This window comes from Saccostrea cucullata, unplaced genomic scaffold, assembly GCF_032062105.1.
Source record: "Saccostrea cucullata isolate Sc308-1 unplaced genomic scaffold, CSIRO_AGI_Scuc_v1 ctg904, whole genome shotgun sequence".
Lineage (NCBI taxonomy): Eukaryota > Metazoa > Mollusca > Bivalvia > Ostreida > Ostreidae > Saccostrea > Saccostrea cuccullata.
The window spans coordinates 18010-45482 of NW_026920060.1; the positions used below are offsets into that span (position 1 = coordinate 18010).

General features: G+C 32.6%; 1 protein-coding gene across 1 annotated transcript in view; it reads left to right on the top strand.

Annotated features, from left to right (window-relative positions):
- Positions 1–27473, top strand: part of LOC134242454 (uncharacterized) — a 33009-nt gene continuing 5536 nt past the window's right edge. Inside the window, exons 1-25 of the mRNA XM_062724544.1 lie at positions 1–58; positions 890–986; positions 2986–3078; positions 3217–3423; positions 3518–3547; positions 3670–3828; positions 4035–4094; positions 5689–5871; positions 5965–6030; positions 8302–8508; positions 9513–9575; positions 11281–11451; positions 11875–11896; positions 11997–12124; positions 13766–13819; positions 15621–15788; positions 16044–16106; positions 20896–21051; positions 21406–21444; positions 21598–21741; positions 21972–22049; positions 25544–25720; positions 25878–25905; positions 27087–27214; positions 27328–27387. Coding sequence (XP_062580528.1) covers positions 912–986; positions 2986–3078; positions 3217–3423; positions 3518–3547; positions 3670–3828; positions 4035–4094; positions 5689–5871; positions 5965–6030; positions 8302–8508; positions 9513–9575; positions 11281–11451; positions 11875–11896; positions 11997–12124; positions 13766–13819; positions 15621–15788; positions 16044–16106; positions 20896–21051; positions 21406–21444; positions 21598–21741; positions 21972–22049; positions 25544–25720; positions 25878–25905; positions 27087–27214; positions 27328–27387 — 2559 coding nt within the window. The 5' untranslated portion in view covers positions 1–58; positions 890–911. The remainder of the gene's footprint in view (positions 59–889; positions 987–2985; positions 3079–3216; positions 3424–3517; positions 3548–3669; positions 3829–4034; positions 4095–5688; positions 5872–5964; positions 6031–8301; positions 8509–9512; positions 9576–11280; positions 11452–11874; positions 11897–11996; positions 12125–13765; positions 13820–15620; positions 15789–16043; positions 16107–20895; positions 21052–21405; positions 21445–21597; positions 21742–21971; positions 22050–25543; positions 25721–25877; positions 25906–27086; positions 27215–27327; positions 27388–27473) is intronic.

Here is a 27473-nt window from a genome sequence, read left to right on the forward strand (position 1 = left end):
GAATAATCAAGAAGAGGTAACACGATTTTGTTGAATATATTTCTAAGAGAAATCGGAGGTATGTTCATTTATATGATTTATAGTATGCAAAGGTAATCAACCCTATTTCGTCGATATCGTGAAATTCATCCCAAACAATGTTATTGTTTGTTCTGCTCCTATTTTGTAGTGTTTTATGGATTTGATATTAAGTACTGTTTGTTATCTCCACATCCTTCATTTCATTAATTTGAAGTTCAAGCAACACAGATATGTCGTAGGTCCAACAGTTATTTAGATTTACAAAAAAGTAACATGCAATAACTATGAAAAAATAATTTAAAATGAGTTTTAATATAAGTAGATTTAATTTCTTTCAGCTTGAAAACTTTCCCGAATTTTATAGTCAATCAATATTTAAAGGGGGAAATGTCCAAACCCAAAATTTATCTTATCTCCAAAACTATGTATTTATAAAGGTAAAACTTTAACAGTTTATAAATATCGAGAAAAATTCGTTATATTTTTTGGAAGCTGTTGACAAGCATTCTCTTGTCCGTTTGATATTTTTCTATATTCTTATATTTAAGTTCCACCGTGTGTGAGAGTGTGTATGAGACCTGCATGTTTGAGAGAGAGTGAGAGAGAGAGAGAGGGGGGGGGGGAGAATATAATGTACTAATATGAGCATCATGCATGCATATCAAGGACGTCGGGTACTTCCATAGCTATGGAATGAGATAGGCCTACATGTTACATGTACATATATACGCAGGGGGTAATGAGAAACACAAATTAAATGTATTTTCAAATAATTTTTCTGCCTGACTTTATCATATATATTTCTCATGAGTGTTTCTATTCTTTATTAAATGTAAGATTGTTTTAATTATATCTTTATTTTTATTAGACTGACAAATTAAGAAAATAACATGCCACGGTGTTGGCATTGTTTCGCAGATATAATTACCGGACTGGAGTGTGGTGATATACAGATTAAAGAAAAGGTATGTCTTGAGATCAAAAGTTTTGCCACTTTTTAAATTCACAATGAACAGTTTTAGATCCCCGTCATTTGCTTTATCATGTGTTTCTTCCGTGTTTTGGTGACAACTAAATGGGGAATGTATGATTTACCTTAAAAAGAACAATTTTATGCCGAAAGTACAATGTATTGCCAACAATTTAGTTCCAAATAGTAGATTGTCAAATAAAGAAAGTTTAAAATATTTTATCAGCTTTAAAATGTGACTATTTTTAACGAAAAATTAATGAGAAGAGGCTGCTTAGTTAAAAATATCGTAAAAAATATAAAATTTTAGGAATAGCTCCACTCAAAAATTAATAAAGCTAAATCAGCGAATGTTAAGATGTAGCAAGGTATTCCACCAGGATTTTTTTTTTAATTATCTGTCTTTATAAACTCTACAATGATCAATCTTGCATTGTATTCAGTAGCACATTTGCAGCCATCCAACAAATGTTTCCTACATCCATCTTGAAAGAAATCCGCTAATTAAGTTAAGTATCGTAATCGCAATATCAAGTATTGGAAATTGAGCAAACCCTAATCTTAATTTTAAAAAAAATCCTATTACATAAAAAGGATATCTCTGTCTTTCTGTCTGTCTGTCTACCTGCGACTCTTTCGCTCTTTGCGAAGAGTAAAAGACCGCATTTAATTAAGAGCTGTTGACAAACATTCTCTGATATATAATTTCAAAATTATATGAAATAAATTATTGTAACTTTAAATGCACTGTAAATCAGTTAAGTGAACGTAATATTGATATAAAAAATTTTAATTTAAAATATTTGCACATTACGACTTGCTTAAGTCAATTTTACGAATTTCGGAAGTCTTAATGACGGCTTTTTATTGTCCCCCGCTTGAAAAGTGGGGGATATTAATTTGTGTCTGTCCGTCCGTCTGTCTAGCCGTCCGTCCGACTTTCTATCTGTCTGTAACGCCTTCGTTTTCACACGATATCTCGAGAACCCTTTGAGCTTTTGCAATGAAATTTTGCATAGCCACTCCCTATGGACTAATACAGAAACATCTTAATTTTGAGGTCAAAGGGTCAAAGGTCAAGGTCATAAATTTGCAAATTCTGTCTGTTATAACACTTTCGTTTTCGCGCGATATCTAGAGAAACCCTTGAGCCTTTGCAATGAAATTTTACATAACAACTCCCTGTGGCCTAAGGAAGATCCCTATTCTAATCATTTGCAATTCTCAATTTTTAATCTGTATATCGTATTAATATCATATTTATTGGCGGATCCGAATTTCCTTTCATAACGTTTTCATCATTTGTTGCATCAAGGATCACAAAATAATACGGCAATCAAAATACAGCTTGATATAAGCCTGTAGCAAAGGTTTTTTATGTGAGGGAAGGGGGACCTCCGCAAAAAATCTGCGTACTACATAAGCTGTGCTACACATGTACCATCTGATCTATTTTTCCAATAATAGATCTCTTCCTTATAAATCCAGAACAGATTTCAAGATGCAGCCGTTATGTGTTACATGTACATGTATCAAGATAGCCAATTTGTTTAAAATGACAAAACTAGAGGCCGATAGAAGATAAATTTCACAATTTTGCAATGAAAGTGTCAGTCAAAGTAGGCAGATGCTTGTAAAAAATATGACCAAACCTACATGAATATTTACAAAGTTCCCAGAAATGTTCTTTACTTGAATTTCGGTTAGAAATATATGCTTATGGGTCACATATTGTAGGCCAGCAACTTATTACACTGTACGACTTCTTATTATCATGATTTTTTGTTTTTGTTTTCGTGTTTGACTTATATGCTTTTGTAGAATTTCTGTAACATACATTTTGAGTATTTTTTATCCTTAATTAGATTTAAAAACAATATTTCAGATTTCGTTAAGATGGAAAGGATATTCTTTGATAAATGACATATTTCAGTTAAAACGTTAAACATTCAGGTTAAGGTAACTGTACGAAAGAAGTCATTTTTATCCTCTAGGATGGACAGTTGGGACAGCCAATTCATGGAGAAAGAGCAATGCTTTCAATTCGTGGTTCCAGTCGATGTGAAGTTCAAGGATGCAAACGGAAAGTTAGAATTATAAACAATCGATTGTTTATTAGAGTAACTTTTAGAGAAATATTTTATATAGTTTATTCTAGAATACATAATTTGCTCATTTATTTAGTATACAAAAATTGTTCAGAATTTCACTAAATTTTTCTGTAGGCAAGGTTCGAAATGTCAGGATGTATGCATGACGTCTGTGGTTTCTGTCTGAAATCAATGGATGTTATTGTCAATTTTGAAAAGCATGAAATCCAGAATGCATTTGCCTGCCCGGTGTGTGTCAGCACAAGAGGAAACACTTGGTTATCTACATGTAGCATAAGATGGATGGAGAAAATTGATGTTTACAAATTTTTAATTGCAAAGGTTAAGCTGCATTTCATATTTATGTTTTCGTTATAATTACATGTACATGTAAATCCAACTAAATAAAATGACGTGTACAATACCTATTTTTCAGAATATTTGCATCTGTTGTTTTCAAATTAAGGTAAGTTGATTCCAATGTAATAAATTGAGAGAGACAATTAAAAACTGCACTTTAAAAATATGTACATACATGTTTCTTTCTTTATTTAGATTTTAACTTGCAATTCAGTGTTTCTTTTTTAGACATTTGGTTTATTCCCGTGCAACCATAATATTTGTTGCCTTTGCCTGAAAAAAATACTTAGCCATTCTGAAGAATACATTTGCATTTTGGAGGACTGTCATGTAAAATTCAATCTCTCAGAGTTGATGGAAATGTACGAAAATTCCATTTCGGAAACGGTTGGTGTAGCAATGCTATATTGTACCATTCATACTCATAGAGTAAGATATATTATTATAAAATATGAAATATCACTTCATTGTTAACTAGACTTAATTTTACATATATTATAATATTTTTCGTAGCAAAATTAAGTTAATTCAGTAGCGAATATAAAATCAATAGTCATAAATATATATTTATGTTCTCTTCGCATTTTAAACAGAGTAGGAAAATATTTGCATACCCAGGAATATATTGCTCGGTGACAAGCTGTTCGAATTTGGTAAGTCACAATCAACCTAGAATTAAACAAGAATGTAGCTATAGCAATAGACTGGATATGCTTGGAAAAATCATGGATATGTTTACAATTAGATAAAAAGATACAAAGTAATTTCATTTGTGTGCTCTCTGTAAAGAAATGTCTTATGACCTTTTTTTTAAAGAAAAAGAAAGAACTAGTGCACTAATGGGCCCTGGTAAAATGTGGAAAAAAAAACAATCAAGTTAAGCAAAATTTTTTCATCTCAAATCATTAATTGATATCTGAACCATACGATTCAACAAATTTTACCGCTGAAATCCACGAATATACAAAGAACAAAACTATACAATTTGGTAGGGATCAGCCGACATTTGCAATTTCTATATTAAATCGAGAACGGTCATTCATTTTCAAAGCATTTGTTAACTATATGAGTCTAACGTTGTGCAAACTTGTGCGAATGAAAAAAGACGCATAATACATTTATAAAACTTGTGTGAACGTATGAAATTTTCACACGATTAGGCTCGTACTTAAAATATAAAAAATGTATAAAAAGTACTATGTTTTTCCTATAGCAAATGAGAGCTATTTACCTGTATGACCCATGTTGAACCCACGTGTGGAATAAATTTTTTAAAATACTGATAGTCACATAAGTTCTACCTAGGTAAACATTCCTCAAAAGTGTTCACTGTAAAACATACTTAGGCAGGTTTTGTTTCAGTAAGTTAAAGTTGTGCCTCTTAGAGATGTATGTTTGTATGCAATGTTTTTTAGAACAGTCGGGAGGTAAAGAGAGCTTAGTGTCGTTCATAAAGTGGCAAACATTTTCAACTTTCATGCAAAACAATGAAACAGGTATTGAAAGTCACTTATAACACTCCTTTTTAATTTCATATTCAATGAAACTATTATAATTGTAATTTTTCAAATGCAAGAGTACCATTTCTTAGTTTAATCATTTTAGCTACAGGCAACTACACAACTTCATTCATTGTTTTTAAAAACAGGTTTGGCGCAAGAAATATCATTTCGTAAACGCGCCCGACTACAATCCACCATCAGGTTGTTCAAGTATCGCTTTAAATATCTATTCCCCTTGATTTACATAAACGATTCGGTACGACTTTTTCGGATTTATAGGGTATCCATAGGCATTTAAAAATATTCAATTGTTTAAAATCCATGCCGGTTTAAGTGGTGCTTAACATGCTTTTTAATTAGAAATAACCATTAGTATCACACTATTACCAATAGAGAACGATTTTGTAATATATGTTGAAGTAAAATGGTACATAAAAGTACCAATTAAGTATTACTTAAGTGCACTTATCCTTTTGCTTAGGTGACTCCTCCTCCTCCCTTCCCCCTGTGTGCCAATGGCACAAAATGGTCTGCATTATTGCAAGAGATAGAGTAGTTCTGAGCGTGTAAGGCTTCTAACAGAGAAATTACTTTTTTGTCCATGTAGCAATAATATCGTTGGTCATCGGAATGACAACTTATTCCTCGTAAAATTGGAGAAATCAAAATTCACTCCGATCAATTGTTACATGATATGTGTATATATTTCTGACATTTAATTCATGATTCTCATTTCTCAACTTAGCCCCTCCTCAGACTTAGAGATTGTATCCACAATTTATGTTGGGAATGCGTTCCAAAGAAAATACTATCTGTAGATATTAATGAAAATGAATGCCAGAAGTGTCCTGTGACGGGTTGTCAGAATTCTTTTCCTTTGGATTGTTTAAACCATCGTGTGAATCAACTTCTGTCATCCATGCAGCTGGTAACTAATAAATAAATTGACACATTTTTTGTTTCAATTTGCATATTGTATTTTGCATATTTATACATTACATGTGCTGTTTTTTTTTACTAGGCAACACTATTTGTAGTACCAGATACACTTTCTGACTGTTTTAGATGTTCAACTTTTAAATATGAGGTATATATTTTCTTTTCTGTAAACATGGATTATAATTTAATTTAAGCTGAAATTATTTGACCTTTAACTGAGGTATCATTGTTATGGTCATATTAAAAAAAATATAATATCTACAATGTCTATTTTCCACAGGCACTTGTTTCGGAAATAAATTTTTAACTTACAGAACATGTATAATAATAACTGTGAATAACAATCGGTACCCCCTCCTCAGAAACATACTCATTCACAATATCAGAGGAAATGTAATAACAAATTGTTTAATATCATTGTCTTTTACGATAATTTATCTACACAACCATATATAGCATGAATGTCTTTGTTTTCGTTTATCTCCATAAAAAGCGTTAACTTTGCTCGCTGAGTGGAAATGTTGAAGTAAACCACGAAACGGCATGTGCTAATTAAATATTCGTTTCATTCATTTCATGAGGTCGCCTGATCGAGGTACACATTTTCAAAAGAATGAAATATTTTGAAAATGGATGAACTCTTGATGAATTTTTGAATATCTCCTCCTCTTATCCAGAGTATTAAGCCGATAATCTTAGTACATAATTACTTGTACTTGTGTGATAAAAAAGGTGCCTCTTCAAAGATAGTGAATTTCATGGCCCATGAGTCACACTTTCCAGGGGGATTGCTTATTAGTATCTTTCCCTTGTATCAGACTATCTTGGGGACTATATGTTTCCTCTGCGTCTGTCAATCCGTCTTTATGTCTGTCTGTCCCAATTGCTCTTCTACTTTTTCCCAAACGCTTACAGATATTGAGCTGATTTTTTTTTTGTATTTGAGTATATCATGATATGTTAAAGATAAAATTTCATTTCGTTCAGCTCCATGGATTTCTGACGGAATAACGACCTTGACGATTTTATTGCTTCGCCTATTTGTTAATTTTGTTTAATACTTCTACTGATCCTTAAAAACTGATGTACAGTTTCATAGTAATATGCCCGTTAAAGCCCTTGGACCTCTTGGTTTATTTTATCCGGTACTAACAAGTTCGGTACATGTGGGGTTAAAAAAAACATCCCCACTTTATCAAAAAAGGTAACAATTATTATTATACAAATATGGACTCAATGTAGGTCAATATGCATTTATAATGACCCAGGATGACAGATATTGACCGAAGATACATGTAGTATATCGACCGAGGGCGCTAGCCCGAGGTCGATATACGTCATGTATCTGAGGTCAATATCTGTCATTCTGGGTCATTATAAATGCATATTGACTGTGCATTGAGTCCATATTTATTATATTTTATAAATAATAATTTCCCAAATTTATTAGTGCAATGTATATCATCCTATTATTTACAGAGATAGTATTAACCATAAATAAGTTGAATGTAAATGTTTCAGAATTCATTGAATATTACTCGGAGGAAATTGTTTTGGCAATAAATTTCCCATATCATAATAATGACGCAAGATATCTATCTCCGAATAACACAGAGTACCCCCTCCCCCAGATTGAGAATCGCTCTCGTTTACACTTGCAGACGAAATGCACTGACAAAATATAAATACCCATGTCTTCTAAGAATAAATACAATCTTGCATGGTATACTTGTCTATATTTTCTTTAGTCTCCGTAATCGCGTAAACAGCGTCAAAACTCTGCTGGCTGAGTGGAAAGGTCGAACTCAACCATGAAATGGTATGTGCTAATTATTCCCGAAAAATGTTCACAAATATCCTAGTAATTGTTTTGTATTATTAGTCTCAGAGTTCTTCACTATATGTTTTAAATTTTCCTTACCTACAACTTGCGAACTTCCATGTTTGTCTAAAGCGAAAGTGAAAACGAGGCAGCTCGTGCGAGTCATTATTCGCTTTCAGCGGTCATTATTAAAAAATAAGTACTTCGTATTGACCAATCAGATTACCGGATTTCACAAAGTTATATAATATTATTTATTAAATCTATGAAAACTCTCTTTCTCTCTCTCTCTCTCTGTTATATATATAGATTTTGTTCTTTGATTTTATGACAATGAATAGTTATGGACTTCAATTTGAAAAGAACTAATTTTTCATGCACTAATAGTATTTTTTTTCTTACTTTCTATTTTAAATTATAATTTTTTTTATTTTTATTCAATTTTGAACCTTAGGGTTACGAGAAAATGCCCCCAGACCCAAATAAAAAAACAAAAAACGTAATCCCTTCAGATTAAGTCTATGCAATAGGTGATTTTCATTTTGAGTACAATTAAAAGAAAACAAGTTTTTATGTAATGTATTTCTATTTTAAAAGGTTTCAGTTATAATAAGGCACTGTGATCACAAAATATGCGTCTCCTGCTTTGAAAAGTACATCCTGGAAGCTGAAAATAGAAGACAAGCAAGGTATCTCGACCTGCCAATGGAGATGAAAAAGTGCTACCAATCTTTTTGTGACAAGGAAATTCCTACCGTGTGCCTCAAAGCTATGCACATGGCAATAAAAGGAGATCCAATTGCTGTATGTATTTTGTTTCTTTTCTAGACACTTTCATTCATTCCTTTGAGTATCTGGCTGATCATTCACCATTCAACAGTTTATTTGAAAAAAAGATCATCAAAAAATGTATAAGAATATCCGAATTTATATATTTTTAGATCTGTTTTAAGGTATATATATTAATAATAATGATAGTAAATTTATTCATACTGGTAAATCCAGCTCTCAAATAAGATACATGTAACTGCTACAGTGTACCAAACCTTTCCTTTTGTAGTTTCAACATCCCTTATGAAAATTTGTTTCGTCGAATACTAAATTTAAGTTCGGTATTTTGAACAATAAATTAAAATATAAATGTCAAATGTTGATTCTATTACGTAACTTCACGACATTGGCTATAAAAGCTGTTTAATTTTTTAGAGTGTACGTTGCATATTATTTCTTTACCTCTCAAGAGTACTGGAAAAAATAGAAATACAATGAAAATTATGTGAAACCAACAATCAGAGATTAATGTAAAATAAAATATGCCTTTGAATAAATACAACAATCAGAGATTGACTTTTAAAAAGAATATGTTTAAATAAAAACAAAATTCTTATAGAACTTTTTTTTGTTTGAAACAATAATGTAAATTTTAATGCAATTTTTTGTAAAACACGTTTTGATTGGCTAATGCACTGGTGTTTGAAGAGGTAAAACGAGCATTACATGTGACGAGGTTAAAAGCTTTTCATCGTGACGCCGTAATAGTGCGACACAAAAATACAATGCTCTGTGACGTACTTTATTTAACGCTTACGCGTCGCCGGTAAAACTCGGTTTGCGACCATTAAATCAGCAATAACGGTCGCAAATATCCAATAAGAAGATAGTTATTTCCTAATTTTGAATTCTTTTGAATACCCCGTACGTTATAAGGTGAGGAAATCAGATTTTAAAAGATGTGAATAGTTACAAGATTTCTTTTTATTCAGGTCATTTAATTTTTTTAAAAATCATATATACTAACTTTTCATCAGGTAGCAATGTACCTACAAATTCCAAAAGGAAAAGGAAACTGTTCATCTTGTGACTCGGAGGAGGTGAGTTTGAAAGGATAATGATCAAGAGAAGCCTTGCATTGAAAGAGCATTTAATTTTCAAATGAGATATAATGCTGCACATATCAAATATACAGGTTTTATGATCCTTTTCTATAGCTATTACCCAATGGTTACGATATGAACAAACTTTAATCCACACTAAAAGAAATGCTTCCAAATTGATATCACCAATCATGACTTCGCTGTTCTTGATAATATTTTTAAACATTTTTTCCTATATATTTATATGCAAAACCTTGATAACCCAATATGGTCCAACCGTACCTACGGGGATTGCGACTGAACAAATTGAAAGCTACACTGTCTAAGGATGATTCCATATTAGTGTCACAAATCATGGATTTGCTGTTCTTCAGAAGAAGATTTTCAAGATTTTTTTCTTATATATTTTTATGTAAAAAAATCATTATGGATCAACCTTACTCCAAGCGTCATGATATGAACAACATGAATCTCCACTAAATAAGGATGCTGCTTCCATAATTGTCTCGCCACTCATATGGCTTTGCAGTTCTCGAGAAGAAAAATTTTAAAGGTTTTCATGTCCTCCATTTATCTTACATGTATGCTAGACAAATGCCTGTATTGTAAAGAATGTGTGAAAACCAGTTCCCTGTTGGTCCTGCAGCTTTGTGAATTTTTACTTCCTTAAAACACTATATGACATAGTTTGATGAATATTGTCATTTATCAATGACAATATAACAACTAATTACAAGTAAAACTACCTTTACTACTAGGGAGATCCCAGACAAAACGTACAGAGACTTATTGAGCACCTGATATCACAATGGCAGCGGGATCTCCCTAAAGTCTAAGCAAGACATGATTATCATTGAAGAATGTACATTTAGAAGATGGGAGATCACCAGTTAACATATATACAACAATGGCAGGGGGGATCTCCCTGTGATATTAAAAATCAAAACATGTATCAATTTCTATGTAAAACTTTGTAAACCCTTGATTTCCCATTATGTTCCCCCTATACCCCCGGAGGGTATGATGCATTGTATAAACAAACTTGTTAACATAAGTTTCAACTTTTACAGTTCACTGGTTCTTGAGAATAAGATTTTTAAACGATACAACCAAATTTTTACTAATTCGTAATTATCTCCCGTTGAAAGAGGATATGACCTTTCATTTAAACAAAATTATAATTTCCCATCTCGAAATGATGTTTTTGGGCAAGTTTGATTGAGTTTTGCCAAGTGGTTTCGGAGAAGTTAAAATTATGAAAAGTTTACAGACAGACAGACGGATGGATGGACAGACGAACAAAAGATAAAATGAGACCGGAGAGGCTCACTTGAGCTTTCAACTCTGCTGAACTAAAAATGATTTCCTTGTTTGTTAAAAAGTATTTAACGGTTTCAACCGTTCAGAACGAAAATTATATAACCCAAAAAAGATTACTCTTGTGTTATTAACTCTGCAATAATTGCGTATCATTAAACAGAAAAAATTACAATATTTTATAATGAAAATTACAATATCAAGGCATTTATTGAAAGAAATTTTTTTCACCTGTCATAAATAACTGGAAAAGTGATTTCCTAATTTGAACAAGTGGGCATCATTCAATTTTACATGAGAATATCAGGATTACGAAATACGATTAATGTACAGCATAAGAATTTGAAAATATGAATTTATGCTCAAATTTTAATTTATTAAATAGGTTTTTATTGAACTAACTGTCTGCAATCATAATGCATGTAAACCTTGCACGATGAAAATGTACGACAACTCCAACGAGTACGGACTTGCTACCTGTAGCGTTTCACTTTGTTCGCAACGTTTTCCTGTACTGTGTTTGAAAGCCGTACTTGACGATCAAGGAATTCTGAAGGTAAGTATTTTTTAAAGGGTTATTGTTGTTTTGAGACTGTAAGCCAATTATCAGGATCAAAATAATGTGACAATTGTGGAATGAGATATGGATATCTAGAATGGACTTGCGCTTGACGGCTTGTAGGACTGTGTCCTGTTTATCTGAAGGCAGATTTTTTATTGATATAAATAATTCCTAATGACTTTCAATCTTGCCAAATTCAATTGAAAACACTGTTTTAAAAAAACTGTGCGACTTAGTTAAATCCCGACTTTGATAATAAACTTAAATATATCTCTGGTTCAAAACATGTATTTATTTAATTAGTTACAATTAGAATATACTCGTACATGTGTATATATGCAATACTTAAGGTATTATGAAAACTTAATTATAATGCTGCATTAAAATAATTAATCTCTATTTCTTTTTTAATTTCAGAATAATATCAATTACTTTGAGGGTAAGAAAAATATTCGTTTGTTTATCCTATGCTTATGAACATTATCTAAAATAACCAAAAAGATAATGTCAAGTTTGAGAATGATTTTGTGTACAAACAGAGCTGACTAAGAAAGATGAAAACACGATTACGATTCCGGAAACTCCATATGACTGCTCAGATGCATGTAAGTGGGATGCTTCAGAAGGACGTATAAGTAAACATACGGAAAAAGACAGAATAAGCCACGTAAGAATAGATACGTATTTGTTCTTAAACGCTTGATCATCATGCCCCTTCCCATAAAAATATTCTAGGAACTAGATACTGTAAACCCACTTTTATTTGCGTGCGAGAATTTTTCGAGAGTCTCGTAGTCGCGAATATTTCTCGCTACGAACTGGTCCTTATAATTAATGCCCCTGTGTCTATTACATGTAACAACAGATAGAAATAGGCTTGATCGCAAAAATTCATCGTAGCGAAGTAATTAATCCTGGTAAATCGTACCTATAAATAAAAGTTGGTTCACAATCATTATAATCTACGTGTTTACCAGTATAAAAATCACACCTCTATTTGATGCATGTTTAGGAATACTTTGTTTTATAGATAGAGAATATCTATATTGTTTGATTTGATATTGGCTTAAACCAAAGAGTTGAAATGGTGTGAATATTTGCGAGGCTTGCGAGTGAATATACACCTTTTCAACGAGTGGTTTAAAGCCCATTGATATCAATTCACACAATTATAATGTTCTATTTATCTCATAAGACTTTCGACCGTTCACGGTAGCTCAGTCGGTAGAGCACTCGCTCCTTGATCGGGAGGTCGTGAGTTCGTATCTCGGCCGCTACTGACCGAGTCGTTAAAATGGGTAGCAACTGTTTTTTTGCCATGAGCTCGGCACTTTAAAGTGAAAGTTGCGGGTCCTTCTTATGAGACCTACAAAACCGAGGCCCCGTGTCAGCGGCAGGCGTTGGCACGATAAAGATCCCTCACTACTCAATGGCCTTGAGTGCCGTGTAAAGGTCAAAATTTGAAGCCCTTCACCGGCATACGGTGACGTCTCCATATGAGTAAAGAATTTTCGAGAGGGACGCTAAAACAATGTACAATCAATACATAAGACTTTCGTTTTAACGCAACATTGAGACTTTCCCTATGAAAGTACATGAAAAATTTCTAATTCAAATTAATGACGTATAACTTGATGACGTAGCACTGTTGATGTTAACATGCCTCGAAAGAAAGTGGGTCGTGTTCAAAATTTAGAAATTTTGTTATATGCGTCTTTGAAAACATTATATGACAAATGCTGGAGCTTAACATCAAGCGAACTGCTTACTGAAAGGTGTAAGGATCAAGGGATCGTGAAAATTTATCTTTGTACAGTGGTAGGCAAGGCAAGGGTCCTACTTGTAGATTAATTGTTGATCCATGTTAAGTTACACCATAATTAATATAACTTGATAGGCATACGTAGTATAATATAAGAAAGCATTGTTAAAGATGTTAAAGGAACAAATTAACTGCTAGGATGTACTTTCTATGAAAACGATTTAAAGGAAGAGGGGCGGGGGGAGGGGTAACATCTGTCTTCAAGTAGCCGATACAGGCACCTCGATAAAATAAGACACTTCTTCGACATATACGAGTCTTTTTTGCTTTTAATGACATAATTGCTATTTATCATTCATTTTATAAGGGCAAAATTTTTCTAAATAAAAGATTCAATAAAATAAATTCTTGAAGCCAGGGATCGTGTCAAAACCGGAAGTGTTATTGATAAAGCATCTACCCGAGGATACATGTAAAACATAGATTTATCCAACGGGTAGATAAAATAAGATACATGTTCTTAAAGTTCTTTATTTGTCTTAACAGTTGCTTTGTCCATCATATGGTGAAAGATTGAATTGCAGTTATTGTCCAACAAAGGTATAAATTACTAGTTAAATAGATAATAATGGTTAACTCTAATTTCTGTGTTTTGGTATTTGTAAAAGAAAAAAAGATAACAAGAGGTCCAGGGGCCACATCGCTCACCTGAGCAATTGGCTAGGAAAAAGCACATATGAGATCAGAACTGGAAGTTTACTGAAGGGGGGAGGGGGAGTGGGCTTGAATTTTAACCCCCAGGGGTCATGATTTGAACAAACTAGAATCTACACTACCTGAGGATGATTCCCTATAAATATGACTAAGCATGGCTTTGAAGTACTTGAAAAGAAGATTTTAAAAGGTTTCCCTATATATTCCTATGTAAAACTTTGATCGGCCATTAGGCCCCACCCTACCCCCGGGGGTCATGATTTGAACGAACTTGAATCTACACTACCTGAGGATGATTCCACAGGAGTTCCATCTTTCATGTCTCAATGGTTCTTGAGAGGAAGATTTGTCCAATATATTCCTATGTAAAACTTTGATCTGCCATTGTGGCCCCACCCTTCCCCCGAGGGTCATGATTTGAACAAACTTGAATCTACACTACCTGAGGATGATTCCACATGAGTTTCATCTTTCCTGGCGCTGTGGTTGTTGAGAAGAAGATTTTTAAAGATTTTTCCTATATTTTCCTATGTAAAACATCTATCGGCCATTTTGGCCCCACACCTTGAATCTACACTACCTGAGGATGATTCCACATGAGTTTTATCTTTCCTGGCCCTGTGGTTGTTGAGTAGAAGATTTTTAAAGATCTTTCCTATATATTCCTATGTAAAACATTGATCGGCCATTTTGGCCCCACCCTACCCCCGGGGGTAACGATTTGAACAAACTTGAATCTACACTACCTGAAGATGATTCCACATGAGTTTTATCTTTCCTGGCGCTGTGGTTGTTGAGTAGAAGATTTTTAAAGATTTTTCCTATATATTCCTATGTAAAACATTGATCGGCCATTTTGGCCACACCCTACCCCCGGGGGTCATGATTTGAATAAACTTGAATCTACACTACCTGAGGATGATTCCACATGAGTTTTATCTTTCCTGGCCCTGTGGTTCTTGAGAAGAAGATTTTTAAAGATTTTTCCCATATATTCCTATGTAAAACATTGATCGGCCATTTTGGCCCCACCCTACCCCCGGGGATAACGATTGGAACAAACTTGAATCTACACTACCTGAGGATGATTCCACATGAGTTTTATCTTTCCTGGCCCTGTGGTTCTTGAGAAGATTTTTGCCATTAAAATGCCATTAATTATTCTCGAATTCATAATTATCTCCCCTTGGAAAAGGGCGTGGCCCTTCATTTGTACAAACTTGAATTCCCTTTACCCAAGGATACTTTATAGCAAGTTTGGTTGAAATCAGCCTAGTGGTTCTTGAGAAGAAGATGAAAATGTGAAAAGTTTACGACAAGAACAATGACGACAACGACAGACGACGGACAAATTTTGATCAGAAAAGCTCACTTGAGCCTTCGGCTCAGGTGAGCTAAAAAAAAAATAATTGTACAAAATCATGGATTCTATACATGTGCATTACACTGTGCAAGACTGAAATTTATTTTTCGGTGCTGAATTCATTAAGGATTAACATAATTATTATGATGCTCAACCTGGATAATTTAAATTTTTGGTCTATTTGGTTGCCGCTTTCAAATAATGTGTCAAACAAAGTCGGGCTATCATATATCAGAGACAACCTTCATTCAAACAAAAATGATAATATAAAGGTCGTAAATGATAATATAAAGCTCGTATTTGCTTTAATTCTAATATGTCTAGGCGGTTATAAAGTTCTCTCAATGTTTCCATGGTTGGTGTTTACGGTGCCTTAAATTCTTGGTTAAAACTGAAAAAGATGACAAATTGCATTGTAAAAACTGCTCATCATATGGAAGCCTTGGGAATGCAAAACGATTCATCAGGAACTGTGAAAATGATGGACTATTGGTAAGTTAAACATTTTTTTTCTTTTTTATGAAATCTTAGAGATCAAATAAACTTATATCTTGCTCTTCTTTATCTATTTTTGTTTGTACGAATACGTGTTATTTTTAATTTTGTTGAATTGAAAACCTGGACATTGTTTTTTTTTTTTGCGTAATTATACCAGAGATTACAAAACTTGATAAACTTGATAATTAATTATATCCATCCTTTTTACACACGCATTTCTTTTTTTTATTATAAATAATTATTCTATAGGTTCCATCGTATCTTAAACCAGTTAGTGGATCTACACCATGTGTCCTTTGTAAAAAGAGGGAAGTAAGTTTTTAAAAAAATGAATGTGACTATCTTAGTCATTTAAATATCGAAATTGCGACCTTCTTATATGCATGTAAACTATGTCCCATTTATTTATTACACATGTGAACCATAATTTTCACCCTTTAATTCTAATTGCCGTCTCTCAAGCGTGAAGCAATTGAAAACAAAGATAACAGAAAAGAATAACTTTAAAAATAATTTATCGTTGAGAATTTAGTCATTTTGCCTTTCACATTTTATCGGTTCATTAGTAATATTTAGATCCTTTGACTTTGCTGGACAGCTGACACAATTGATATGGATCGTAGCTTTGTAATTTTTGGCATCCTAGGTTAGGTGGGTGGGAATTTTAGTGTCTTGAAACATGATGTTTTAATTAATCAAAGTACTGAAAGTACTGAAAAGCGGTTAGCATGCTTTCATCGAATATGTACAGTGTACAATAACAAAAAATGCATTGAATGATGATATTAAAGTAGGCATGCATATCTTTTTCCAGTGTCATCAGCGAAGAAGCAGACACACTGAATTTTGTAGTACTTAACTAAATGGTATAACCAATAACATCCCAGGCTGATGTCACAAATGTTTGTTTCAAAATATCAACCTTAGATTTTCAGTTTGAAAGACAGGAAGTTCAATTTCAAAAATTTCTCCCTAATTGTCTCCATTGGTGGCGTCCAAAAGTGCTCAGAACGAAAAACAAATTATGTTGATGTTGCAAATTTAATTGGCTTTCATGCTCTATTGATTCTGAAATTAGGTAACTGTAAAGGCTACTTTAAGCAAACAACTCAAAAAGAAAATAAAATGATAATTCAAATTCTTTAGATTAATTGATTTTGGAGTACTGTACATAGATCTTTAGCTGGCTAGTCTGAGAAAAACGGATGGACGAGCAGAGAATTAATTAATTTCAGAGAGCTTCAGTTTCGTAGGCTCACTGCGGGTTCTGTCATTGGGGATGCTTACTTCTCCTAGGCACCGGAACTTTCAAGGATCCGTTTTTCTTTTGAGACCGATCACTGTTCATTCTGTATTTTGATACAGATACTGAGTACATCTGTTTATTAATATTATGAACTATCTCTGTCACAGGAAAAAAGACAAGTAAACAAGATAATAAAGTTTTAAGAAATGTACATTATTGACTTTTCATACAATAAAATGTTCGAATAAGTAAATGGTATATGACAATTATTTTAAAAAAAAAGAGTCTTGCACGATATGTATAAACGAACATATACCGAGTATTTGGCAAATAATTTTCATGAAATATTGTTAAAAAAAAAGGAAAAAAGTTGTTGTTTAATCCATCAATACTAGTATTTTAAAAATTCAAAGGTTCACTAAAAATCAGTGTATAACAAACAATTTAACTGTCCATTGCAAGAATTACTTAGGTATAATTGTCACTTTCTTTAATATGTCGCAGAAGCAATACATTGTTGTTGTTGTTTTTTTTTTTTTTTTACTAAAAACAAGTATGCGAATTTCTATCAATATGTCTGTAAGCATCTGTATTTTAATTTTTATTTCTTCTCAAAGGCTCAAAATGATAATTAACAAATTTGACAAATTCAAATTTAAAAAGTATTTTTACAACTTATACCTTGCATAGGAATTTAGCAAACTTTCAAAAATAATCATTCATTAGATATAATTTTCAATTTGTGCTTATCGTAAAGATTTTTCAAGCCTCTTTTTTCTGTGCATATTTTATATCGGCTGATTTTCAGAAAAGGATCGAATGCAGATTAAATTTTTTTCTCCGATTTTTAAAAATTAATTTAAGTATTTTCAGGCCCCCATTATTTTTTTTTTTAAATAAAAATGTGATCGTTTGAATTAGACTGAGCACAGAATTTATCCCTGGAAATAAAGCTTTTATAATCTTTTAAATAATTTCAACTGAGAAAAAAAGGAGAAGAAAACAAACGTTTCATTATGGAAGTAATCCTTAACTTTACAACTTACAGATGTATTCAGTATTTTTATATAAAGGCTTTCTTCATGTACTAGTTAAGTTAATTAAAAGGATGCCTTAATTTTTTGGAAAATGAAAATCGATCGAGAGATTCTCCGATGTTTTGCAGTCGGTAATAACCTTCAACCCCTTTAGCCAGTAATTAACCCGTCCTCCCTGTGCCAAGTAGCATAATTCGGTCAAATATTTATTGTTCATTAGGGGTGCCTTATAATTAATCACAGGCACCTGAATTTTTATCAGTCTCTAAATTAGCCAAATATCGAAACATTCTACCCCCTCTCTATATAAATACACAAGGTGTCCAACGCCATTTTGACCACCTGTTCGATTCAGGCTTCAATTTAACACATAAATCGGAAATGCCTACTTGTTTTCGTGTAGCATTGGGTTCAAATATGATATTTCTCGCTATACATTTCTTCCTAAAGTTTAAATCTAACGCGTTGATAATGTTATCAGCTAAACTTCATGCTGACTTCGAACCGATCGCCATCAGCTGATGTCACGGAAATTTAATCTTGACACCAAATGCTCCTATACATAAACTTTTTAATACAAAAATAATAAATTTATTTCATTGACAAACAAAATCAGAAAAAAAATTAAAAAACCGAAAGATTATGTTGTTTTGATTGTCTTGATTTTATTTAACATATGTTATGTGTGTTAGAAACAAATCATAGGTACTAGGTAGAGGCTAAGTTGAAGTTGCCGTTGTCGATAGGTAGCGCCTTATGGAAGTTTCCGATGTCGATAAAAATCGGACACATGCCATAAAGCGGTTAGCCAAGCTAACCGCTTAAAAATGGTTAGGTATAACTGGCCACAACTTCCCACAAGGATAAGAGTATATATTTGTCTTTTTAAAGTGCCATTATGGCTGTGCTTGTGCTCAAGCCATAACATATTACATGTACTAAGTTTAATCAAATCATATCAGGGATTTTTTCGAGGGGGAGGTTGGGGCACAATCGGGGGACTCCTGTTCATCCATTCGGCGCCAAATGTAAAACTTAAGAGCTTTACCAAAAACGATTTGATATTTCATCAGAGAATATTTGCATTTTCAATGTCCGAGATAAAATTACAAGTTGTAAATGAATTTTATTTCCCCACCAATATTTAGGCGCGGTTAAAAAGAATCATGTGCGGGGCGGGACAAATAGTTAGTTAGATCAAATCAGGGCTTGGAGCACGTGGATTGGCGGACTCACTAGCGGAAAAAAGAAACTGTGCATTATAAGATTTAGTAAAAAAAAATTATATTTATTGTTTATATTAATACAAAGTAAACAACCGATAAAGATGATGTTTTTCAACAATATCGGATAGTGCCCTACTCGGTTGAAAGGACTTTTCATGGTTAGTGAGCATATGAGTGAGTTGTTTATTGGCGTGTTCGTACGCATGAGTTTCACTGGCCAAAATTGTTTTGATAAATAACTGTATAACGTTTATTTGGACTGCATTCGTTAAGGAAGGCACTTTAATTTTTACCAAATTTACTATTCTGTCATGCCACGACTCAGCGAAAACTAACGTAATATGGCTATTGGAATGCTTCAAGCATGAATGGCACAAAATATCGTAGCAGGACACTTTGGAGTTCATCGAAACACAATCCAGTCATTATGGAGACGTTTTCAACAGTCTGATAATACTCGGGATCGACCAAGTTCTGGGCGTCCTCTCGTGACGTCGTGTCGACAGGACAACCACATTAGACTCGTGCACCTGAGAAATCGGTTCCAAACTGCAAATTTGACTGCTTGAAGCATTCCTTGGCTTTGACCAATCAGTCCAAGAACTGTGCGCAATCGTCTGCGAGAGCGCAACATCAGACCAAGACATCCAGGTGTGCGCCCAATACTGCTTCAACGTCATCGTACAGCTAGACTAGCGTGGTGCAGATGACATCTGCGATTCAGAATACAGGTCTAGGCCAATATTCTGTTCACTGATGAATCCAGATTCCATTCCATTAACGCCTTTAGCGAATCATCACTAACGCAAATCGATTGATCACATCAAATCGAAAAATAAGATAGTTATTCCTTAAATTTAACTCTATACTACTGACCATGCACACAAACACATGCCATTGAAGCTTTCCGCGGCATCCTCCAACCGCTTTTCATAATATACGTCCTTCAAATAGACTTCCTTTTTTACTTTGTGTCTAAAGCTACCTTATCTGTGAAAGCATTTTTGTACAGATAATTTAAACATTTACTAGGAATTATAGGTATTAAACTGGGTGGTAGATTCTTTTATTCGAATCGTTTGTAGGTCAAAGCAGGCCGGCGAAGCGAACGACTTTTGAATATTCCTTACGAAACTGACAGTAAATGATTAAAGTTTTTTAAAATTCTGTTTAAAACAAGAAATAAATCCTGTAACAGTTCTGATGGGAATGTTTAGATTATCAGGAATTTGTTGTAATTTATATCTTTTTTCTTTTATATCTAAATTGAGATTTTTAATGTTATTTGACAAAACCAGTTTACTTACGGTTATCGATCACGAGTATAACTCTCTATGAAATATTCCAGAGGCATAAAGCAACCAAACATCCGGCTTAAATTTTAAAACAGAAATATGAATATCCAACAGCTAAAATATGCATGCTTTTATCCAAGGATTAACAATGTATTGTGAACTTGTTTCAATACACATCATGCATGAGCTGGTCATTTTGGAGTTTTCCTGTTAAATTATGGCACACATCTGTACATGATTTTAGTAATCGTCTGGTTAATATGTATACATTTGATTCTACTTTTTTTTTAAATTTAGGCAATCCTTGAGGAACTTGACTGCGGACACAGGTTTTGTGATTCCTGTTTATACTTCAGCATAAATCTTAAACTGATGTTTTTAAAATGTCCAGTTTTAGAATGTCAGTGTATAGAAAGTTATAAAGGAAATAGAGAGGATGATTACAGTTCTAAGGTAACGTCTTGGTAATCTTGTTTTCTTGGTTTTATGAAGACTTTTTTGTTCAAAACATTATTATGTGAATGTTAAAGAGATTGATGGGGCGGAAGTAGATACTATTTTCAAACTGAATTTCTTTGTATTTTCTATATCAATATTCCTTCACATAAGACAGTTATGTAAGTTAGAGATTTGTTGTAAAGAGTCCTTAATGATTTAAAATCAAATTCATTACAACATGTATTTGTAACGATACTGTAATAAAACTAATCTCCAGATGACGGTATCTAACTTCCATTCCCCAAAACCAATCATTGCCATGAAATGCAGTTTGAAATATGCCATGATTTTTTCCCCTTATTTTGTTAGATTGAAAAAAATAAATGTGCTTGCTGTTCAAGAAAAGAGGTTTGTGTTATTTAATTTATATTACGCAACAAAATATATGGGACATGAATTTGGGGAAGGGAAAAATTGATATTTTATTAATGTTGCCTCATTCATTTAATCATTCCGTTTCAATATCCTATTGTGGTTTGGTGATCTTTTCATTCTTTTCAGAAGGCAGTGGAAAAGATGGGATGTGGCCATGCTTCCTGCAAGGACTGTGTACAGCGTGTTTTTCCATGTCAAATTATAAACTGCCAAAGCTTTATTGATAGTGCATCCTCAGAATTCTTGGCAAAGCACTTAAACAGTGATAAGGTTAGCAAACAGTTTTAAAGGGTCTAAAGACCATTTTCTATTTCAAAAAATAATCTTTCATCCGATGTGTGTAGTTCGAGAAAATAATCAATCATGTATGCGCCTGGGTAGTCATATGAACATATATTTATTATTATTCACACAATCACATGCACTGAAATCAGTATAAATAAACTGGTTTATGATTTTTAGCTACTAAATTAAATTAATTTCATTATTTTCTTTGAAAGGACACAATTTTTATCAGTAAGCAAATGAAACCAAAAAGTGACTGCTGTGTATGTTCAGGGGACCGGAGAGGAAGCAAGGTAAGACATTTCAAATCACAAAATATTAATGTTGAACACTATTCATGTATAAGATTTTCTTACTTTAAATTACCCGATCTGTTCCTGCATGACGCCTTAAGGGGAGGGAGGGAACATGTCACATGACTATAAAGACATATTACGTCATAATCGGTGATGATATACATATTAAACGTTGTTAAAATCAACAGTTCTTGTGTAATTTTATTCTAAATTAGAAAATTATTTTTTAAACATTTAATTTTAGAAATTATAATTAATAAAATTTTTGAAGATCTTGCCATCATTTAAGATATTGTGAAGTTGCCACATTTTTTTCTCTTTACCCTGCAGTCTGACGTCAGTGACGTCATAGACGTAGTGTTTGAATTCTCAGTGCAGCGAGATCAAGAACACACACCCGTCATGATCAGTTTATTTCAAAATAAACAGGTCACAGTCAATGTATCATGATAAATTTCTGAAGCAGATTGTTTTAAATGAGTACTTTTTCGTGTTAAATAGCAGAGATTCTCTCTACTTAGATAATTTTGAATGTTTATGTTTTTGTGTGACGTCACAATTGATTTCCCGCACTCGGAAAATACAAACGTGAAGCGTTTTTATCATGCTTACGTCTAATTCAACGATGTCCCGTGCGATATTGAGGCAAGCTCCACCATGTGATATTTATGCAGTAAATAATTACTATGAAGTACTGACATTCAGTCATAAATTTAGAAATATTTATTGACAGAATTTTTTCCAAGTGAGGTTTTTGTCGTTGAAGCTGCCTTGAAAAATGCAGAAATTATCCTCCCAAATACTATATAAAATCAAAACAATTGCTTTCAGATAATTTAAACACTATGAATATTCTGAAATATTTGAGTGTATACTGTTATCTATCATATTTACCTTTTGTGCGTAAAAATTCGCATTATGGACTCTGTTATGGGCCCGTAAACATGAAGTATCTAAACGCCATACAAACTCTAAACAGGGCGGTATTTGTGGGTCGATATCTTTTAAATAAGTCTAGAAATCCCATGACAGGACCGTTTTAAAATGTTAAGTAAATATTAAATTAGTAATATAAAAAATACGAAAAAAAATCATTGACAGGAATTTTTTCAGCGAAAGGTCCTGTTCCTCCTTAAGAACAGATACTTCAAAAAAAAATGAATATATACAATATATCTTTCTGGTCCTACTTTTGTAAAAATTCCAAAATATTAAAACATTGTTAACCTTCTATGATCTTTAATGTTCTACCTTTTTGCCGCCATCCAACTTTATCTATTTAAAGTTTTCTTTTCACTTTTTCATTTTACTCATTGACACATCGGCGGCGCTTTTTGTTATTTGTTCTGTTTGTCTGTTTGTTTCTTTGTTTTCTGCAAACTTTAACCTTAGTTAATACTTTTGAACGATGAAAGATAGAAACTTGGTAAGCATATTCCATTGATCAAGGTTTTTCAAATCACACCAAGGTCAATGACCTTGTCACCGTGACTTTGACCTTTATACTAAAAAAAGCTTTTTGGAACACTCACCATAACTTTTGAATTATGAAAGATAGCTCTAGGCTTTTTATTTGGTATATATACTTTACTAATTACCGTATTAATCTCTTTCAAATGACCCCAAGTTCCATGACCGTGTATCTTTGACTGTGACCTTAGATGCTAAGATAGCTTTTTCGTACCTACGCCAAAACTTTTGAACTACGGGAGATAGAGACTGCATATTTGGTAAACAGAATTTACTGATAATGGGGGTGGACTGTGGTGTTCATTGCGCAATATTTCGCAATATTTCGCGCATTATAATAAAATGAAGCGTATCTTCTGTTTTAATGCAAGTTTTTTCGCTTTATTACATGTATTAAAATTTACAAAAAAAAAAAAATAAATAAATAAAAAAATAATATGATTACAATATAATATAACTGATTTTTTAAAACCGATTTTGCAATTAATAGGTAGTTTTATGTCGTTACGGTGTGTTTTTGACGTTATAATAAACTTAAGCTCTTAAATAAAGAGGTAATAAAAATGTTATTGAAGAAATAGAAATAAATATACGCTGTTGAAATTTAAAACATATTACTTTAAGAATATTTCGATTATTTTTTGAATGTTTTATTGTTTTAACATGAATCCTTTGTTCCCACCGTATTTTGTAGTATTACAAAAAACAGAAAAATTCGGTTAATCTTTGGCATTTTAAAATGCCCCCCCCCCCCCCCCCCATCTGGTACATGTAACAAGGCGGTAGAATTTTTTGTTTCTTATATTTATTGTATAATATAGTATTACTCATCATATATTATAGTGTGAACAAAAATTTTATTGTAGTATTTTACTTTAAATGGTTTAATATTGGCATTTTCCTGTGTAATACCGTACCAAACGCATCTGTTTTTTGAGACAGTCCCTCAAAAATACCTGTAAGATAGATTTCCCCCAAACTTTGCATGTACACTGAAGTTAATGTAAGTTATATATTGTATAAAAATAAAGAGCTTCCCTAAAGTAGTTTTCATAGAATAAAACCTAAGTCGGCCCCATTAAGTTCTTCCAAATTGCATTAGGATTAATAACTGTGACCTTTGACTGTGACCTTTATGCTTAAAATAGTCTTTTTGAATTTCCACCATAGGGTTTGAACCAATGGTGATAGAGACTTCATATTTCAAATAAATATTTCACAAATTAAATTCTTTCAAATGACACCAAGGTCAATGACCTTGTGACCTTGACATTGACCTATATGCTATTTTTTCGAATTTGGTCGTTGTCTAGCGCATAGGTTTTCACAAATACATCTTTTTTATTACAAATTTTGGATTAGATATGTATGTAAATGTATAGATTTGATTTTTGATTTTAACCCAGAAATGCAAATTAATGTAGATACCCGGTATTTCAAAAGTGCATGGAAAATGATGCAAAAGGAAGTTTAATTGTTATACAATTTGACGTAGAATGCGTTAAATCCTTCTTATTAATTCTCATTTATTATGAGTTCCCTCAATCTTTTTTAATGAATCACCATAGTCTGTTCATACCTTCCATAAAATCTTGCACTTATATTGTTTTAATGTAAAAATGAAACCTAAATGATCAAATTTAAATATAAATTTGATGAAGCATACTCATTCTACTTCGCTTTTGATGAATATATATAGGTTCGAACAAATATGCAACGCCTGTGAATTTCGATGCAATTACTATTGTAAAATGTTGCACTGAATTGATATTTTTATTCAAATACACGTTGATAGACCAGTTGCTTGATACATGTAACGACATACTTGATGAAGTATATGGGGACGTGTAGTGCGTATTTGTTTATATCTGTATATTTTTATATGATGAAATTTCTCATTAATAGAAGACAAAATCTGTGTAACATATGCATCCTTTTAAAAACATAGCTGTATGGTAACGTTGAAATCAATCAATTTTTATTTGCATAGTTAGGGTATGCTTTTTTATGATTCTTTACAGATTGAACAGGTTTGGCAGATAAGAAGATGCAATCATACCATTTGCAATGATTGCTTTACAAAACTGCTAGAAAAAAGCAAGGGGACTGGGATAGCTACTTGCCCCTCAAGAGACTGTTTGGAACTTTTTTTTACACCTACATTAACCCTTTTGAATGATTTGGATTCAAAAGCACAGGTAGTTTTACATTACATAAGAGATTAAGAGAATCGAAATGCACTTAGATACGTTAACACAAAACATTAATTGATGAAGGGTTACACAACAGTAACAATACTATTACTTTGTTTCTCGGTTAAATATAATTATTTTAATTTTTTTACTTTTCAATTAGATGAAAGAAAATCACATGGGAAATAATGGTACATGTATGTAATTTTCTTCCTATTCAAAAGAAGAATTTTGCATGCATACTGCTTATTTTGTATATGTACATTTCTTTAAGAAAAGAAATTAACAATTAGACTTTCAAGGTTTTAGAGTACTGATGACCGGTCAATATACCTTCATCACCTGCATACGGAGTATACATGTATATATCTGAATTGATTCGATACGCAAGAGCTAGCTCTATGTATGAACAATTTCTAAACCGATGTAAATTATTGACAAGCAAGTTGACGAAACAAGAATTTCAGCCGTCTCGTTTAAAGTCATCATTTCGCAAGTTCTGTGGTCGATACAATGACCTTGTCAGCAAACACAATTTATCATTGAGTCAAATGCTGACTGACGTTTTTCATACTAATTATATGTCCATTTTTTATACACTGAATTGACGACGGATTTTTCCGTTATTTTCTGATCATGCAAGGAACACACGGCGGGTGTGACCGGTCAGCAGGGGGTGCTAAATCCTCCATGGCACCTTATCCCAACTCTGATGTTTCGGAGGTCCGTGTTTGCTCTGCTCTTCTTTGTATTGCTTTATGGTCTTTGGGATTGAATAATGTTTGGTATCTCCATATCCTTCATTCATTCATTCAATTACTAGTACACAGTCTGATCACATCATATCACTTTGCATTTCATTACTGTTACCGGGACTAATAATGTGTTTTAGTCGGTCTTTACATTTATTTTAAATTAGTTTCTTTATAGTATTAAAATTTAAGCATTCCTATCTGAATATCTTTACATGTCTTTTATTTTATAACACTACAGTCTTGATGCTGCATTTCATTATTCTATGCACAACCAAAAAAAATTAAAAGGAATTTCCGGATAATTTAATTTTTTATTTAATAGTTTGAAAATGCAGTTAGGTGTCTTTCTTTTTGTTTATGAGCTTTACGACATCTTAGTAATTCTGAATGGATGTTGTCGAGGAGCTAGTTATAGTGAAGTTGTCAATTCATCCAACCCGATTTCGCCCTTAAATCCGTCATTTTGTTCCAAAACATTTCTAAATTTATTGCCAAAGTTTCTTTTTTTTTCTGCGAAGTACAATTCTTGTACGTAAACTATTTGTAATGCAAAATCTGTTTTTTATCTTGAACTTAAAATCTACTAATAATACTATTTTTTATCATCTGTATTGAAGCCTCCAAAGAAAACCATAAATCTGCAGTTATTCTGTATAAAAGAGAAGCTAGCTCAAATAGCGTTCAGCAATTTAGAACGATGGTCATGAGCTATTCATTCCAATCTTCAAAAATTGCGAAACGTAGTGTAAGTAATATTAGGAACATTGAAATCTGTCTGATGGTATAGTCTTTTATGAAAGAATCAAACGATAAAACTCCTCATTAAAACGAACAACAATTGATTTCGTTCCCTTTCAGGTCACGCAAAATGGATTACCAAACCTAGGTTTAACTTGCTATAGAAACAGTGTGCTTCAGGTATATATATATATTTCTCTCTTAAGCTTTCCCTTTCTAGGTGTTTGTTTATTGATATGTTTTTTTATGAACAATATCCACATTCT